This window comes from Echinops telfairi, unplaced genomic scaffold (genome assembly GCF_000313985.2).
Source record: "Echinops telfairi isolate 266 unplaced genomic scaffold, ASM31398v2 ScPeMD7_32;HRSCAF=126, whole genome shotgun sequence".
Lineage (NCBI taxonomy): Eukaryota > Metazoa > Chordata > Mammalia > Afrosoricida > Tenrecidae > Echinops > Echinops telfairi.
Window position 1 is genome coordinate 1,895,170 of NW_022103929.1, and position 18,309 is coordinate 1,913,478.

Consider the following 18,309-nt stretch of genomic DNA (forward strand, 5'->3'; position numbering starts at 1 on the left):
AAAGTAGCTTCTGAGACTTCTTATGTACAACCAAACACCTCATGGGGTTTGGTTCCTTGATGGAGAAGTTTAGGGCCATAGTTTCATGAGACATCCCAGTTACTTGGCCTAGTAATGTGCTTAGTGTATCTGTGCTACCTCCTTGCTTGTTCCATAGTGCCTGGGTTCTTAAGAGCTTGCAAAGAGCCATCCTTGGCACAAGAGTTGATCTCTGGTCACCTGGAACAACAGACAAAAAGGAGAGTCAGCAATCAGAGGAGGATTGGGCGTGTGTGACTAACTGCTTCCATGAACAACTGCCTCCCTTGCCATGAGACCAGAAGAACTGGATGGTGCCCTGCTACCATGACTAAATGTTTTGATCATAGATTAACCCTAATCAAAAGGAGGGAAATGGAGAACAAATTTCAAATTTTCACAGGCCCTGGGCTTTGAGGAACCCCAGAAAGTAGATGAACTCCTGAAATGATTGCCCTGGAAATCATCTTTGAATCTTAAACCTAAACTAACCCTTTCAGTCTCTCGCTCTCTCATATAAATCATTTTATTGGGGGCTCTTATAACAATCCATAAATCAATTGTTTCAAGCCTATCCCTTCCAGTCTCTTAAAGCTGAAAAGTAGTTCAACTTAACTAGTGAAAAAGATCTGCGTTGAGCATTAGGCTCTTTTAAGCACTATCAGTATGGGATTAAATTGACAACAGCAACTTGAAATATTAAATAGGAACCTCAGGGAGCAGTCTATTTATGTTAGTAAGGAGAGGAGGGCTCAGAAGACTGGGTGAGAAGATTGCGCAATTCCAGGAATGTAATCAGTGTCACTAAAAGGCACATGTAGGGACTATTGAATTGGTATGTTTTGCTGTGTATATTCTCAACAGCAACAAAATAAATAAAATTGGAAGGAAAGCCACAGCAATGCAGATCCACAATGAAAAAAGGAAGCTGCCGGGCTGAGGGTAGGATATTCCCAGAGAAGCCAGGCAATCCTGGCTCATGGGGCCTCGAATATGTTGCCCTGGCTTAGTATTAGCTATAGAATCCCTGCTATTAAATGTACCTGGGTGCTGTCTGTGCTAACTAGAATTTCTGGAGAACTATAGGTTGCTATAGTATAGCACTTGCCCCAGAGAGCCTGTGATGAGCTTCCTTTTAGCCAGGGGACAGGTGCCAAGCAAAATACAAAGTCTGAGGTCTCCCCTCTGCGAGTCATCACAGGGCATGATTCTCCGTCCTCACCCCCAGTCCACCCCACTGTCAGACTCCCATCCGTAACCATTCTGCCATAACCATAGCCGTAACTGCCTGGGACCAGTTACCGTCGAGGCTTGTTTTTCTAATTAAGTTACATGCTCATGAAATGTTGCTTAACTTGATTAAAGAGAAAAGCTCTTTATTGGTGTTGGCCTCCTCTCTCTTCAGTGCAACTGGCTAATTGACATTTTTTTTATTATAGAAAGGAAGTGGAGCTATTCTGAATACCGTAAAAACGAAAGCAAACCCAGCCATGAAGACTGTCTATAAGTTTGTAAGTACGGGTCTTGGTGTCAGGACCCAAACAAAATGCCCCTTGGCATCGTAAGATGTTTAAGTGCTCGTGTCTTTGAAGACCCTGGACAGCACAGGCAGGTCCCAAAGCCCTCAGTGCTCAGGGAAGTTTTGAGCAGAGATACCTGAATGACTAGTTCAATGCCATGTTTAGTTTAAGGTGCTACAGCTCACAGTCCTGTGATAGAGAAGATAGAGGGACGGGAGGTTACTGGGTTGGGCTTTTAGAATGTAGACTGGGTGGTTGGGACTCAGGCTGCCCCAGGACTGCAGTCCTGTGACAGTACCAAGCCTGGTCCTGTCGGGTGTTCACACAAACCTTTCCTTTGCCACCTGGATCCCATGATCGTGTCACATGGAGTCAGCTGCTTTGCAGATCCTGAAAGAATGCCCATGTTGGGACACACCCACCATCTTTCCTCCCCAGTCCCCCCTCAACCTCTCATCGCTGCCCTGGAGGAAGTGGCGTTGCTTGTGGGACTAGCACCCAAGCAGAATGAAAGTGTGGAAGTGCCTCAGGTCCTGACGTCCCCCGCCTTTTCAAAGTATCTTCTCTGGCAATTTCTCGGACTTGCTCATTGACCCTGTACCAATTAAATAGGTGGTTTGGTTTTATTTCCATTTTTAAATTTTTTGTTCATCCTTTCTGGGCTGGAATTGCCTTTATCTCCATGGGGTGAGCGGCTGCCGATTGGACCACAATGGGCGCACAAGCAATGGGAAAGAAAAGCCAAGGGGTTCTGCCCAGGTGGGAGCCGGGAAGTGGCACCAGCAAAGCCCGGGCCTGCTTCTGCTCAGAGCGTTCGGCCTGGACAGAAAATTGGCCTGGAGGCCCTGACCTGGTGAAATGCAATGGATAGTCCAAACCTGGCAGCCAGAAAGGGCTGTTGTTCTATTTTGATTGGTGGCTGCCGCCAGGCTGCCACATGAATAGTGACACGGGGCAGGCGGAGAGGACCCAGGGGACCATGCCATCGAAATGCAGAACATAGACTCTCTGCAGCCCCTTGGAGGGATTTTCTTTTTTAACTTTTTAACCTTCTAACGTTGTGTTTGTTTTCACAGCCATTATGTTTCCAACTTGATGGCCCCGTTTTCCCTTCCTCCTTCTAGTAATCAGAGGCGGCGCTCCACGGCAGACTGAAATCAAGCGTAGTCCCTGCTGGAAACAGAAAGGGAATCTTAACTTAAATTAATTTTTCATGCAGGCAAAAGACCATGCAAAAATGGGAATAAAAGAGGTGAAAAACCGCTTGAAGCAAAAGGTACTTGAAGTTCTTATTCAAAATGTATAAGCACCGTGTATGAAATGCGTGGCCACAAAAAAAAAAAAAGTATAATGTGATCAATAGAGGCCTGTTTGATACAGTGTTGTTAGCACACTTCAAAATGCATTACCAGCTGTCTGGGAGTTTTCACACTGTTATAAATATTCACAGACAAAAAACTGTCTTCAAATAACAATAAGACTGATTTAAACCCACAAAGGCGAGCAAGTTTAGAATTGGCGCTGTTAACCACTGGCGATCTCTCCCTTGCCAACCCTACCTGACCGGGCCTGGGGTACACGGGGGTCTAGGGAAACTGGCACGGCCTCCCCAGCCTGGAAACACCCCCTCCCACTGCTGACCTCAGCCCCATGCAGGCGGAAACCAAGTCCAGGGATGTCCCCAGGGCAGTGGCTCTGCTGACTCTGTCATGCTCATGGACAGCATGCAGATACCAGGCACAAAGGGTTGGGCTGCGGGAAGACCCCTCACAGGATGGATTAAATAAGAGGACCCCAGTAGTTGGTTTTGTTTTCTGTTTTTTTCCAACAGTTTTATTGGCGTATGCTCCACATATCACAGTTCAGTCACTTCAAGAAGAGTTGTACTATCATCACCAGTTTTAGTAGTTGGTTTTTGAGGCTCTGTGAGAGAGAGTGGAAGAGGCTCTCATGGTCTGCGTGGCCCATCAGTAAAGTATTTCAAGAATTTTATGGAATCGTCTGGCAAGATTCCCCTGACCTGGTCCCTGACAAGTGTACAGGAAGGTGTGACCATAATAGGAAGGGCATTTTAAAATATTAGTAGGGAGTAAGGTGGTCGTCGTCATGACCCTCAGCACCTTCCTTTTAAGCACTTGCTTGCTCTGCATGGTTCTGCCTAGGAGCTTTCCCATTTGCGCCTTAGCATGACCCTGTGGGGTACTAATTCCATTTTATGAGTGTAGTTCCGAGGGGTGAAACTGCCTGCCCCGGCTCACAGTGCGAGAGCTCAAAGAACCGGGGTTCCATCCATGCCCAGCGATTCCCAGGCTCCGCGTGTGCTCTCACTGCCAGGTTGCCTGCTGCCTTCCTAAAATGAGTGTTGATATTTTCTCAAAAGTTGTTTGGGGTCACTTACTTTGCTTTCCTTACACACAACCCACCCCACTCCACCCCCAGGTATACCACTCTAATAAAGACCTTTGTCTACCTCAACAGTTTAAAAATGTTTTAATTGAAACCAGTTTCAATGTTAAGTCCAAAAGACCTTCTAATTAACTTGAAATGGTCAAAGGAATTGATGCCTTTCTTTTAATGGGAAAATAATTTGCTCTGACTAAGCATTTCCGTTCTGAGTTTTAGCTGAGAGTGAGTTTTTAACAGCTAAGAGTCAAGTCCGGCAGTAACCCTCTAAAGTCAGTCCAGGCAGACCTTAGCTGTCACCTGATGCGCTGCCACCAGAGACCGGCAGCTGGGCTGCTTTTCTTGGACATCATTAGTCCCTAAATGGACCTTTTCAGCGCTGAGCCTAGTCTCTTGTGGCAGAATTTGATTACTGGCATAAATGGAGTTGGGGTGGGGCAGTAGATTTTCTTCCCAAACTTTGTACCTTTTGATCCTCAGCTCTGGCTGGTGTTAGATATTACCTGAAGCAGCCACGGGGGGCACACACCCTACACTAGTCAGGCTTGCTTTCTGCAGACCATCAAGCCAAAGGTATCTCCTTACCTTCCACTTCCAGATTCATTTGGCCTTAAGAAAGTCCTGCCTTTTACATATACCTACATACTCAAGTATAAGCTGGCCCGAATATCCTCCGAGGGACCTAATTTTACCATTAAAAATGTGCTGGGAAAACTCGGCTTATACTCGAGTACATACAGTAACAACGCTGCAAATCACCAGTGACACTCAGGGTTCATCATGTGGCGGTTCAAAGGGTCATGTAAACAGTCGCCACCACTTTCCTTCCACGCCATCGCCCTTTCCTTGATAATATCTAAGGCCGATCCCCCCCTCCCCTTCCCTCCAGTTCCCGCTGCCAGCCTTTTCAAGAATAGCTTCAGGAGATAATGTTCTGTAAAGAGTGTCAGTACATTTCAGGGGACACGAACGGCGAAGGCATTTTATAGAAATGTGGCTTGTCACCACTGGACTGTTGACAGATCTATTAGTGCACCCTTTTCGATTTTCACTTTTCGCCCTTGGTCTTACAGATTTCATGCCGACTTGATGCTTTGCAGTTGATGGGGAAGAGCTATTTTGTCGCTGAAACCCTCGCATTGTTCCGCATGTACAGGACGTGGGTCTGGCGCGGTGCTCTCTGGCTCCCTTTCTCGAGCTAATTTAAGATTTGCCTTCCCCTGACCTCGCTCACCGCAGTAGAAAACATTTCCTTTGCTCTTTCTGCCCCCTCCCCCTGGCCCCTCCCCTTCACATGTGCGGGTTCCCAGACGCCGCTGGCTGATGTAGACATCTCAAGTCTGCTTTCTGCTCTGAAACTCAGGCAGTTCCCAACAAAGATCCGATTTTCAAATGGCTTGGGTTGCCACCTGGCCTCCTCTAACTCTGCATAGCAATGGTGACCCCCGCACATATAATCAAGAAGTCAGTCTTGCCCTCCTCACTCCCGCCTTGGGTTTGAATTGCAAATAGCAAATGTGGTGCCGACCTGCAGAGAGGTCACCATGGTGTGTGGAGGGTCCGTCTCTGATATGACTGAGCAGGGCCCCCTTGCCATCCCTTGTTCATTTGTGCTGCAGATTTTCAAAGCATCTGAAATAGGAGCTTTCAGAGTATCTGTGTAACCATTGGCAAATAATCGTTAATAGATACTGTCGTGTGGCTTTATTCCAGGCCTGCACGGCTTCAGTCTAAGAGCCAGGGGGGAAAAGAAAGAAGGATAGATAATATATCTCTGGGGAAACAGAGCAAGGTGGTCAAGTTTTTCTGTAGCTTGGCTTCCTTTGAAGTCTGACTCGCTCAAAATTAGGAAGAAGACAGAATGGCCAAGATGCCATCCGGCCGCCACTTTCCGAAGGGAGAATGTAGTACTTGCCTCCAGAGCGCCTCCCTGCCACACCTGGCCCACACAAGAATGCTGCATGGCTGGGTTTGTGGCTCTCCACAACACGCATTCCCACTGCAGTGCCCTGCAAAGCTGGCATCACAGTGCCCGGCTTTAAAAACAGTTCTCTTATACACCCTTACACATGTGCACACACATGCCTCATTACTTTGCAGGGGGCACTCAGATACTCACCTATGGATGCACCATTTTGTCTTTTGAGGTGTCCCTGGGTGGGGTGGGGGTGTCTATTTTGTTCCTCAGTGTCAAAATCACTTCATCAAATGGCCCATTTGCCAGACTGCTTCTTTATGTTTCTAAATCTTTGCCCTCTCAAAAACAAATGTAGCTCGTTGACTTCGAAGCCCCCCCTGTGACTGAAAGGAGCGAATTCACAGGTAGATTCACAGAGGCTTGGTTTTCTGGTCAAGCATCCCCACCCCCTATGTCGAAGGGAGTGAGTAAGCATGTGAGGGGTGGGGAGATATAGGTGGACTCTCGCCCAACAGACATTTTCACACCTTAACCACACAACTGTCAGCTCCCTGTCTCCAGACACATTAAAATGTCTGTCAGCCTCAATCCCAGCAATTCCCACTTTGGATACTATTTTGATATCAATATTCATATTTTAATTTGCATTGGCTGTGGTGTGAGGTAGTCTAGGAAAAGAAGGGGCCTGGTAGGAATCAGAGAATGGACGCATTCTTCCCTGAGCTCAGCCAGACAGAGGTGGTAAGGCCTCAGCCTGAGACCCTTGGGGTTGGGCATCTTTAAATTCTCCCCCACTACCAAAAAAGCATGATCTGGTTTTTAGGCTTCTAAGATAGAGCACCTGGGTTTAATACTAGGAATGTAGGATGCTAGCTGTGTGACCTTGGGGAAGTTACTAAGACTCTCTGAACCTCGCTTTCCTTAACTTTAAATGAGAGGAAGTATTGATTTCTCTGGACTGTTATGAAGATTAAGGAGATGACAGGTTTGAACACAATGCCTAGAACCTGCTCAATACTGGAGTTTCCATCTGTCTCTTGTCTTTCCTCCCACATCTGGAGCAGCAAGTACACCCCCATGCATGAGTGGTGTGGAGTCACCTCCTTTTAGGTTGTCCACACAGCCATCAAAGCAGGCTTTCTAGAACACTCCCACTGGCCACGCCCTGGCTGAGACCTTTCGAATTTTTCCACTCCCTGGCCAAGGGTACCTGCCCCCAGCCACTAGACCATCTGCCATTCCTAAACAGACTCTGCCCTCTACCTCCTCCAGGCGGGAGTGCTCCGCTCTCAGGTGGCTGCCTGCTGCAGTCCCAGCCTCAGCTCCTTCCATGTCCAGTCCCAACCTCACTCATCCCAAGAGCCCTTCTGATGACCTTAATCTCTCCCTCAACTGGTCTCCCAAGACCTGGGTTCCTCACCCCCAGGGCTGTTCGTGCCTAAGGGATTACATGCCGTGCCTGTCTTCTCCACAGAGGGGTGCAGGTCGGATCTCTCACACATGATTCCAGGACCTGAAATAGTAATCACACAGGGTAGAGACAGGGCTTGTTTGCTGCCTCCTTTGCTTTACTGAGAAATGGGAGCTGCTTGGACCCCGGAGCTCCAAGCCAGGCAGCAGAGCTCCTAAGGGAGGCTGGCTGCTCTGTGACCGGCCGCTTAGTATCATATCTGCTTCGTTTGTGAGCCATAGGAAAAGAACATGTTTACCCTGTTGTCAGCTTCATGTTTTGTTCTTTTTTTAGTGACATATAGAAGGTGGTGGTTGGTTTTTTGGGTTTTTGATTTTGCTTTGTTTTGTTTCCTCTTCATATTTGCAAACTAAAAACGTGTGTATTGAGAATGACAAAGCTCAAACAAATAAAAATATATATATAGTTGATCTTTAAACAGCTCGGGTACTAGGGGCAATGACACCTTCCCCGCCCCACTGTGCAGTTGGAAAGCCATATATAACTTTGACTCCCTCAAACCTTAGCTACTGATAGCCTACTGTGGACCAGAATGCTTACCTTATTTTGTATGTTACATATATGCATATGCTTCACTCACATAAAAACTTCATTTTTCAATACAAGATAAAGAGACATTTTGTACCAAGAAGAGAAAAAAAAGGGCAAAGTTTTGGCACCTGCTGGTGTAGCTCCAGAGACACCCTTAGGAATTTCCTTTGATTTTTTTTTTTTTTTTTTTACAATGGACCTTACACTGGATTCATTTATTTTGAAAGGCTGGGCAGCGGCAGCTGCAACCCTCAAGTACATATCAAGCAATTCAACTTTTTCTTGTCCTGTCATGACTGTTCTTTGTTGTGGGGGAGCACTTTCCCTATCACTAATGTCATTTAATTCATCACCCTGCTCCCCACCTAGAGCGGAACCAACCCAACCCACTGCCCGGAAGTCAATTCTGACTCATAGCAGGACTCTTTCCGCCAGCTGTCAGAGAGATCACCTAGTTGTTTGTCCTTGGAACCTGTGATTAGTGTGGAAATTAGTGTGATAATGAAGGTTGAGGGTCTGAAAAGGTGCCTGCCGTGTATTCCGTGTATTCCGTGGTCACCACAAGGGTGCTCTTCTTTTCAGATGGGGCTCGCTCCATTTTGCAGCGCTAAGGTCTACTGTTCACCTGAAATGATACAGCGACACTTGCCAGTGCTCCTCACAGCTCATCTTACTTAATCCATTCTCTCAGTAACTCTGACGTTTGCAAAGCAGGTGGTGATCTCCCCATTGTTTAATAAAAAGGGGGAGTGCAGAGAAGTTGAGTGAATTGGAAAGGCTAGATGCTGGTTAATAGGGAAACCAACGGTAGAAGACAGGTTTTTGGTTTTGTTTTGTTTTTTCAGTATTTTTACTTTAAGCTCAAGTTAAGCCTTTTCCCCAAAAACTACTATATATATACTTTCCTTTTTTGAATAGTGATCATCTTAGTTTTCTTTTTTTTTTTAAATCATTTTATTGGGGGCTCATACAGCTCTTATTACAATCCATACAGACATCCATTGTGTCAAGCACATTTGTACATTTATTGCCATCATCATTTTCAAAACCTTTTCTATCTACTTGAGCCCTTGGTATCAGCTCCTCATTTTTTCCCTACCTTCCCCCACACTCCTTCACGAACCCTTGATAATTTATAAATTATTATTTTTTTCATGTCTTACACTGACCCATGTCTCTCTTCACCCACTTTTCTATTGTCCATCGCCCTGGGAGGGGGTTATAGTTAGATGGTTGTGATCGGTTTCCCCTTTCTCCCCCCACCTCCCCCTTACCCTCCGGCTATGACTACTCTCATTATTGGTCCTAAAGGGTTTATCTGTCCTGGATTCCCTGTGTTTCCAGCTCTTATTTGTACTCATGTACATGCTCTAGTCTAGCTGGATTTGTAAGGTAGAATTGGGGTCATGATAGTAGGGGGAAGGAAGCATTAAAGAACTAGAAGAAAAGTTGTATGTTTCATTGGTGCTATACTGAACCCTGACTGGCTCGTCTCTTCCTTGTGACCCATCTGTAAATCACCTTAGTTTTCAATCAATAGGTATGATCCCTTATCAGATTGCATTACAATTTCTCTTCATTTCTTTGTTATTTTTTAAAATAGTTTTATTGGCATATACTTCATGTAGCATTTAATTGATTTAATTGTTCAATCATATTAAGATGAGTTGTGCAATCATCACACAATCAATTTCAGAACATTTTCTTCTCGTACTCATTTTTGTTAGCTGCACACACACAATTTCCCCCGAAACATTGGCAACCTTTTTCAACCTCTTCTGTCTGCCTACCCACTGCATCCATTGCCTTACCAGGATCCCAAAAGCCCCTTATCCTTTGATATCTAGTACAGAAGGAGCCCCTTCTCCTCTTTGTCCCGTTTGTCCTGAGCACATTAAGGCAGCCCCTTTGCCAAAGAGCCATCCTGATAGGCAGCCTTTCTCGTCACTGCTCCGCAGCCTCATTGAGACTAGCCTCGGCTCTAAGCCAAGCTGTAGTTGGCCACCTGTTCCAAGTTCTCTCTGAAAAACCAAGAGTTCACCATCTCCCCATGTTGTTTATCAAACTATCACAGAGGCTCCTGTAAACATGATTGGTAAAAGTCCTGCATTATTTCATCTTTGGGATGAGTGGTTAGTTTGTAAATTTGGGTAGTAGTCAGGTTAACCAGTCTTCCTTGTAGGCATATGGCTGTTATCCTGTCAGTAGCAGTGTTGTACTGTGGGATAGATCTTTTTGACAGTGTGACATCATTCCTCTTTCATTTGTCATTCCAGCATAATAGACCATTTGATTGTCTAATTTGAAATGCCAAGAGCACTCCATTTGGGTTCATTAATGCCACTTGGTAGGTGCTGTTGAGTTGGTTCCGACCCATAGTGACCCTGTGCACAACAGAATGAAACACTGCCTGATCCTGTACCGTCCTCACAATGTTAAGTTGGAGCCAGTTGCTACAGCCACTGTGTCATTCCATCTCACCGAAGGTTTTTCTCCTTTGTGATGCCCTCCCAATTTACAGGCATGAGTGTCCTTTTCTAGGTATTTGGAACATGTCCTGAGTACATGAGATATAAATATTCAAGGATTCCATTTCCTTTGATAAATACTAGTAATTAGAATACAGAAGTTGAAAACAAAAAAGTATCCATAATTAGAAAATATGGACTGAGATGTCATGATAGGATTTTGCAAGTCCAACAGCCTATCTGTTGGAAATACCTCCTGCACCCCTAACGATACAAGTGGGAACTGTACATGTGAACCTCACCGGGTAGAATACATAGGAATTAGCTATATATATGGGAAGAGTTGATGGAGATACTCGGTGTCATCAGTCAGAACAAAGCCAGTGGCCAACTGCAGACCAGACCATCAGTTGCTCATGTGTAAGTTCAAATGAGGCTGAGGAGAAGAATATCCACGAGATCCACAGTACCATCTTGAGTCTCTCCTCCCTGAATTTAGACACCATGCAATAAAAACACTGACGACCGGCGACCAGAGGAGTGTGGGATGGCACCAAGGCCATCATACATGAAGAAAGCAAAAAGTCATTGAAAAACAGGAAAGAGATCAAATGGATGTCAGAAGAGGTTCAGAAACTTGCTCTTGAGCCTAGAGTAGCTGAAACAAATGTAAGAAATAATAAAAGAGCTGAATAGGTTTCAAAGGGTGGCTCTAGAAGACAAAATATTTCAATGAAATGTGCAAAGGCCTGGTGTTAGAAAGCCAAAAGGGAAGAATATCCTTGGTTGGCATTTCTCAAACTAGAAAAAAATGAAGAAAAGGCCAAGCCTCAAGTTGCTATACTGAAGGGTTCTATGGGCAAAATATTGAATGACCATGAGTATCAAGAGAAGGCGGAAGCAATACAGATTCATGGCATCAACATGATTTGGTCGCCATTCAACCATTTCCATGACCAAGAACAAATAGGACTGAAGGAAGGAGTATAAACTGCACAAAAGGCATTGGCAAAAACCTGCCTCCAGCAAGTAACAAAATACCAATTGAACTGTTCCAGCATGTATGGATAGATTATGATAAGAGTTGTACAAGCCCCCAATAAAATGATTTTTAAAAGGAAAAAAGAAAGAAATGTTCCAGCAAACTGGTGTGGCACTGGAAGCACTTACTCAAAATTTGAAAGACCTGGCCAATTATTGGAAAAGATCCATCTACACTTGTGCCCATTCCATTGAAAGATGGTCCAACAGAATGCAGCACTTGCCAAACAATAACATTAATATCACACACCTAGAATATAGCCTACAATCACTCAAAACACTTGCGGGGAAATGCCAAAAATCAAAAGAGGACAGGGAACAAGGGATATCATTGCTGCTGTCAGATGACTCTTAGCTGAAATCAACAAACACCAGACGGATGTTCCCCTGTGTCTTATTGACTATGCAAATGTTCTTGACTGAATTATAACTAGTTATGGGTAACTTTGCAAAGAATGGGAGTTCCAGAACATTTCATTATTTTTGTGTGGAACCTGCACATGGACAAAGAAGTTCTCCAAACAGAACAATGGAATACTTTCGTGGCTTAAAATCAAGAGGAGTGTGTGCGTCAGGGATGTATCCTTCACCTTCTTCAGTCTGTATGCTGAGTGGATCATCTGAGAAGGTAGACTCTAGGAAAGAGGACACAGCACCAGAAGGGAGGAAGACTAATTACCAATCTGCAAGACAGAGATGCTGCAGACTGACCTACTGAACACTAAGATGACTGGAAGCGTTCACTGATGACGATCAGATACTACACCCTTCAGTACGATTATAACGTCATCAAACTTCTCATGATTGGGTCTCTAAGCAACAACGTCATGATAAACAGAGAATATTGAAGTTGTCAAAGGTTTCATTTTACCTGACTCCCCAATCAATGCCCATGGAAGCAGAGGTCAAGAAATCAAGCAATCTATTGCTTTGGGCAAATCTGCTGCTAAAAAAAATCTTTAAAGTGTTAACAGCAAAGATGTCACTCTGGTGTACCTTGCCAGGTATTTTCAGTTGCCTCATGTGCACGTGAAACCTGAAAAATGAATAAGAAAAATCAAAGGATAATTGAGTCCTTTGAGTTATAATGTTGGTGAGAATATTAAATATACTGTCAGAAGAACAAACAAATCTGTCGTAGAAGAAGTACAAACAGAATGCTCCTTAGAAGGTAGGATAGGGAGACTTTATCCCATGTACTTTGGACATGTTATCTTGAGGGACCAGTGCCTAGAGAAGGGTGTCGTGCTTAGTAAGGAAGAGAGGGTCAAGAAAAAAGAGGAAGGCACGCAATGAGACTAACTGACGTGGTGACTGAGTAAAGGTCTCAAATATAGCAATGGTAATGACAATGGCTTCAGATTAGACAGTGTTGCATGCTACTATACATGGGTCACCTGAGCTGGAACCAACTCAATGTCATCTAAGGGCAACAAAGATTTCCTAGGATTGACCTCTGTGCAGGTAGCCGTGATTCTTTAAGAAAAGAGGCCAGGAAGTAAGACTGCTGGGGTGGTGAGGGTGAATGTGTTCTGTCACTAAAATTCCTATAGTTTATGGAGCGGTCCTGTGGGAAAGGAGTTGGACTGCTAACCATAAGGCTGGCAGTCAGACCCACCAGTCCCCCCTGCCCTCCCCCGCCCCCTGAAGCAGAGAAAATTAAGCTCTCTACTCCATTAATGATTGACAAGACTGGGGAACCCTATAGGGCTACTAGGAGTCAGAATCAACTCAATGGGTTTGGGTTTAATAATTTCTAAACATTCTCTCCTTTGGTGTTCATAGCTGTGTTATCTCTACAGATTAGGAAACTGAGGCTCAGGGATGTTAAGTATGTTTCTTCCTTAATACATTGCTGCTCCATAAGGGACCACGTTCATCCATGCCTGGCCATTTTTCAGCCACAAAGTTGAGAGCCCAAAGTTGTAAAAGTCTTTCATATACAGAACTTAGCACGTACTCAAAGGGTATACGTTCTCATGACCCAAATCTACATGTGTTTCTACAATGAAAGGAGTTGTAACTTGTATGTATTATTTAATTCTGGGTATGAGTTATTTTTACTCGTGGGAAAATGATTATCTAAATGTTATTTACTCGCGTGTGTTTTCTCCACCTTGTTCCAATGAGGATTTAAGCAACTTTAATCAAGACTTTAATAAGGCATGTGGCCATTATTGCACATGCAGGCACCGTCCGCATTCCATGTAGCCCGTGTGGGCAGCCAGGTGCCAGTGTGAGCCAAGGAGCCTTCGCTGGTTTGCATATTGTGGCTCCTTTTCCTTAAAATTTTACTCTATCCTTCGGAAGAACAAATCAACTGGATTTCTAGATTTAAAGATTTCGGTTTGGTTGTCTAATAAAAATTATTAGAAAATCCTGAAGTCCTGACTCAGCCTTTGCCAGGGAGCCGTGAGGGGACAGGCCGGGATAGGAAAGGCAGGGCGTGCAGAGGCTGTTTTCACAACAGTAGCTTCATCGGTAAGCAAAGAGAAAAATGTCCACACTCACAAATACTCCAAGTAATGCAAATCAAAGCCACAATGAGGTCTAATTTTTCACCTATTAAATTAGCAATACATTTTTAAAACGATAAGACTAACAGGAGTTCCATGAAACTGAGAATACATCCATCGCTGGTGGTTGGTGTAAATTGGAAGCCCTTCAGTGTAGGATGCATTAGAAACCTTAGAGAGGCTTCTCTCTCTTGACCTAGTAATAATTTTATTCCTAGGGATTTCCATAAAAGGAAAGAAAGAAAAGCTGCAATATTTATGACTCTGGTGTTTATAATGTAAATAAATTAGAAGCCACCTAAATGTCCAATAGTAGTGGAATGGTGTATTAAATTATGGTATATCCACTCAAGGAAATATTATGCATCCATTAAAATTACCATCATAATGACTTTGGAGCATGGAGATGTTTATAAAGCAGCATATGAAATTATACATGAGCTGTGATTACAAGTAATTTTTAAATGTCTGTGTGTGAGCCAAAGTGAATATATAAAACTGAAAATAGCAGTTTGTAAGATAGTAAGATGAAAGATCATTACCCCCCCCCCACTATCATGAATTATCGTTCTGTTGTCTTGTAATTTAATGTGTGTAATTTGAATAATTTCATGCACGAGGACTTCTCTGGACCTTAAAAGTCAAAGGGCCAAGTAAGCCTTCCTGTTCTGCCCCTTCGATTAGAAGGGTTGACGCTGAGTGTTGACTGAGCTCCAGGGTTCTGGGGTCTGGGGAGTACCTGTGCTCAACCCGGACCCTCCTCCTCCCCTCAGGACATCACCGAGAACGGCTGTGCCCCCACCACAGAAGAGCAGTTACCAAAGACAGCACTGTCCCCACTGGCGGAGGCCAAGGACCCCAAGCTCCGAGAAGACCGGAGGCCTATCACCGTCCATTTTGGACAGGTAGGTACCCTGGCCCTTTGCCCAGGCCACTGGTTGGCAGAAGCAGCACATGCCACAGACAGTTCTTTCCGCTGTCTCATGGTGAAACAACTCCCTGGGACCCTTTACCTCTTCCCAATGTGGATTTGGTGCAAAACCATTTTGAAGGTGTGTGTTCAAAATTCTCAGGGAGACAGCCTGGCTCTAATCAGATGCTAGCTCAGCTGTTGACCGAAGTCATTCAATGCAGCTGCTGTCTCCCCCACTCCAGGGCACTCCATGTAAGGGGCCTCTGTTAGCTAAGCGTCTCATTAGAACACTTTACCATCCCAGGCCCTTCTTTGCACCTTCAAATAAAAGGCAACAAGAGAAATCTTAAAAAAAAAATCAATTAGGAGTTCTTTATTAATGTACGTCCTGAAAATCAATACTAGGAGTCATGCTTCTCAGAGTAAATACCCGCAGTCTGATTCTGGAGATTTGATTTTTTTAACCAAGTATGTTTGTTGACCCAAGCATTTGGAACATTGTCTATTTGTTTGATTTCTTATTTCTTTTAAGTAAAACAATATACTCAGTAGAGAAACTGATCTTTATTTCCATTTCCCATCAGTGGTTATATTATATTTGGGGCTGAAAAGGAGATCGAGTACCCTCCTCGGCTTCTCTGGAATTGGTACTTGATTAGCAAAAGCCATAGCTTTGGGGGTTTATGAGAAATGGCTTTGTTCATTGCATATGGCTGTATCTGGACTGTACAAGGGTCTTTATCTTTTAAGTCACCTGAACCTTTAGCCATGTGTTAGATGAAACATGATTCAAATAGCCGTTAGCACTTTTATCACTTGATTGCTATTTCACCACATGAAAGACCTAGAAGCCACCATGAAAAAAAATGCTCATTTCAAACAGGCATTTATCAAGTGCCTATTGAGCTATTTGGAAATGAAAGAAACTGATGAAATGGTAGCCATGGGTTACTAGTGGAAGGGGAAAGTTCATTGGAACATAGGAATCCGTCCTCTCTAATCAATATTTCCAGAGAAGATGTACATGCATCTTCAACTTGGGGTGGTTCACCCCCCACCCTCCCTTTCCAATTGTGCACTTAAAAGGGATGCTATAAAACAGACGTAATGCGGAAGAAAGTCCCACCCAGGAGGCAGTGCTCATTTGGTTAATGGTGATCTCCAAATAGCATTGGTGTTTTCACCCCCAAAGAGCTGCCTTCTCCACGCGCGCACAGGCCCTGCTGGGGAAATGGCTGTTTGCTGAAAGCCTGCCCCCAACCCCCTCGGTTGTCGCCAGCATGGCATTCCAGAGCTAGCTTCTTGCTTTCTTTTGTCCTCATTCCCCAACACACTAACCTTCCCATGAAAAGACACACACACACCACACCACCCCCCACCCCCCACCCCCGCCGCTGTAGTTGGGAGCCCATTACAGAGAAAGAAGGGGCGGGGAAGAGGGATTTCATGGTGTTAAACATTCCATTTTCGAAACACACACACACACAGGAGGCCCCATTTGAAATGGAGAAAGACCTTCTTTCCACTCCAGCAAGAAGTGAAGATGCTTTAGTGCATTCTTAGCTCAATGCAGAATAAGAGTGTGTGTGTGTGTGTGTGTGTGTGTGTGTGTGTGTGTGTGTCCGTGTGTCCCCTCACTCAAGTGTGTGGGTGTGTGTTTGTGCATGCACACAGGGGGGATAAACAATTAAAAAAGGCACCCAAACTCTGTTGAAATAAGAGCTGTCTGTGCCTTCACAGGTCTGTAAAGTGGAGAGGATGAAAGTGGCTTTTTTCCCGTTTGTCACCTACCTCACGTGGCTGCCAGCATTATGCAAGTGTACAGGAAGGCAGGATTTTTTTTTAATGCATGCATGCGGATTAAGGTCAAGCCCCAGTATCAGCCATGCAGCGGTCTCTACCTTCCAGCTGCAGCCACAGAGCCTCCCCACAGCCGCGAGATGCCTTAATTGAGACGTGCTGTCAAAGTGACAAACGCATTTGCATACAGTCTACACTCTATTTATTTTCGCTGGAGAGGTCTACAGTCTGCTGTTGGTTGAACATTCTTAATCAGTTTGCTGGACGTGAACTGCCAGTGCGCTCGCTTGTGCTGGCCGCTTCTTCATTGGGTGACAGATTAGCTGCAGGGGGATGGGCAGAGAAACCGCAGACCCCTTGCTTTTAACTCCTTAGGCTGTGCCCCGTGGCAGGTTGTCCTCCAGCCTGGTTCCCTTGGCCGCTGGCTGTAGCAGAGAGCATTTCTAGAGCGCCTACTACTGGCAGACATGCGTTTTCCACCTCTCTAGCTCCCCAGAGAAGAATCTTGAGAGGACCAATTCCAAACTGCTGGCCACCGCCCCCTACAAGTGGGGCTGTGTTTTACTTGATCGTTTATTTTCTGTAACCAGACTCGGACCCGATAGCCATACCAACTTACGGGGGGAACATTAGTAAGGTCACAGGCATGATGGACTGCTTCTATTCACCCCACACCCCCTTTCAGGCACATACAATTAAAACTTGAGGTATTCATCCGTGTGTCACCTGAACCACACCTGTAGCCTCAGGAGTGTACCCTCTTCTCTTGGAAACCACAGAACCTTGTGTTCTGTGTCCCCTCTGCCGCAGACCTTTGAGGAAGGATCATTCGCCACATTTTCTGGATGCAGAGCCCGGGCGGGGCTCAGGAGCCAGGGCCATCAAAACTGGTACAAAACCTAGGTCAGTTTGTCTCCAGAGGCTGTGTCACCTCCCCCGCCAAACACGGCCTTTGCTTGCTGATCTGGCGATTCAGACTGGCATGCCCAGGGCAGTAGGTGCACTGGACAAAGTGTGCGGGCTCGTGCAGAAAACGTCTTTGGCGTGGGTTTTCATTTCTGAGGTGGAGCTCATTCTTTCAGACCATCCAGCCCTGGAATGGTGGCAATACTAGTCTCAGCCCTGCATCGCTGGTGCCATGCAGCCAGCCTGGAGTGCTCCATGCAGCTCCTTGGCAGGCTGGCGAGGAGCCTAACAGAGGCCCTTTGCAGAGCCCACAAAGAGCAATTCTGCAGAGGCGGGGCCAGCAAGAGTGGGTGCTTAGTGTTGAACAAGAGCAGCCACTGGCAGGGGAGTGTCTCACACACACACAGCCCCTCTTGCCCTTGCCTCAATGGAGTTCCTTCTTCAAGGCTATAACCATTCCTGCATGTAATTACGCATCTATTCATCCATATATTGAGGCCCACGATGTGTAAGATAAACAAGCCCACAGCCCTTGCCCTTGCGGAGTTCCAGGCAGGACTGAGACAGACCCACAAATGCACAGTCCCAACCCTGAGTGATAAAAAACCATTGAGGGACCCACAGAAGCAACCTCGTCACTCCTGGGACCACTCTACGGAGTCCCAAGTTGGACTCTATAATGAAAGGCATTTTGTCCACAAACTGAGCTCCCTGACAATCCATTGCTGTTCTAAAGCCAGAGAAGTCGGGTGCCTTTCATGTTGACAAGGTTCCAGACAAGAGCCAAATAAATGAAATTATAGT

The 18,309-nt window shown here is 45.3% G+C and overlaps 1 protein-coding gene across 5 annotated transcripts in view; it reads left to right on the plus strand.

Annotated features, from left to right (window-relative positions):
- Positions 1–18,309, plus strand: part of DENND1A (DENN domain containing 1A) — a 624,449-nt gene that overhangs the window by 555,609 nt on the left and 50,531 nt on the right. For all 5 annotated transcript variants that reach the window (XM_030885630.2, XM_045290194.1, XM_045290191.1 and 2 more), the window contains 3 exons: positions 1,458–1,529; positions 2,758–2,814; positions 14,660–14,791. In XM_030885630.2, the coding sequence (XP_030741490.1) occupies positions 1,458–1,529; positions 2,758–2,814; positions 14,660–14,791 (261 nt within the window). The remainder of the gene's footprint in view (positions 1–1,457; positions 1,530–2,757; positions 2,815–14,659; positions 14,792–18,309) is intronic.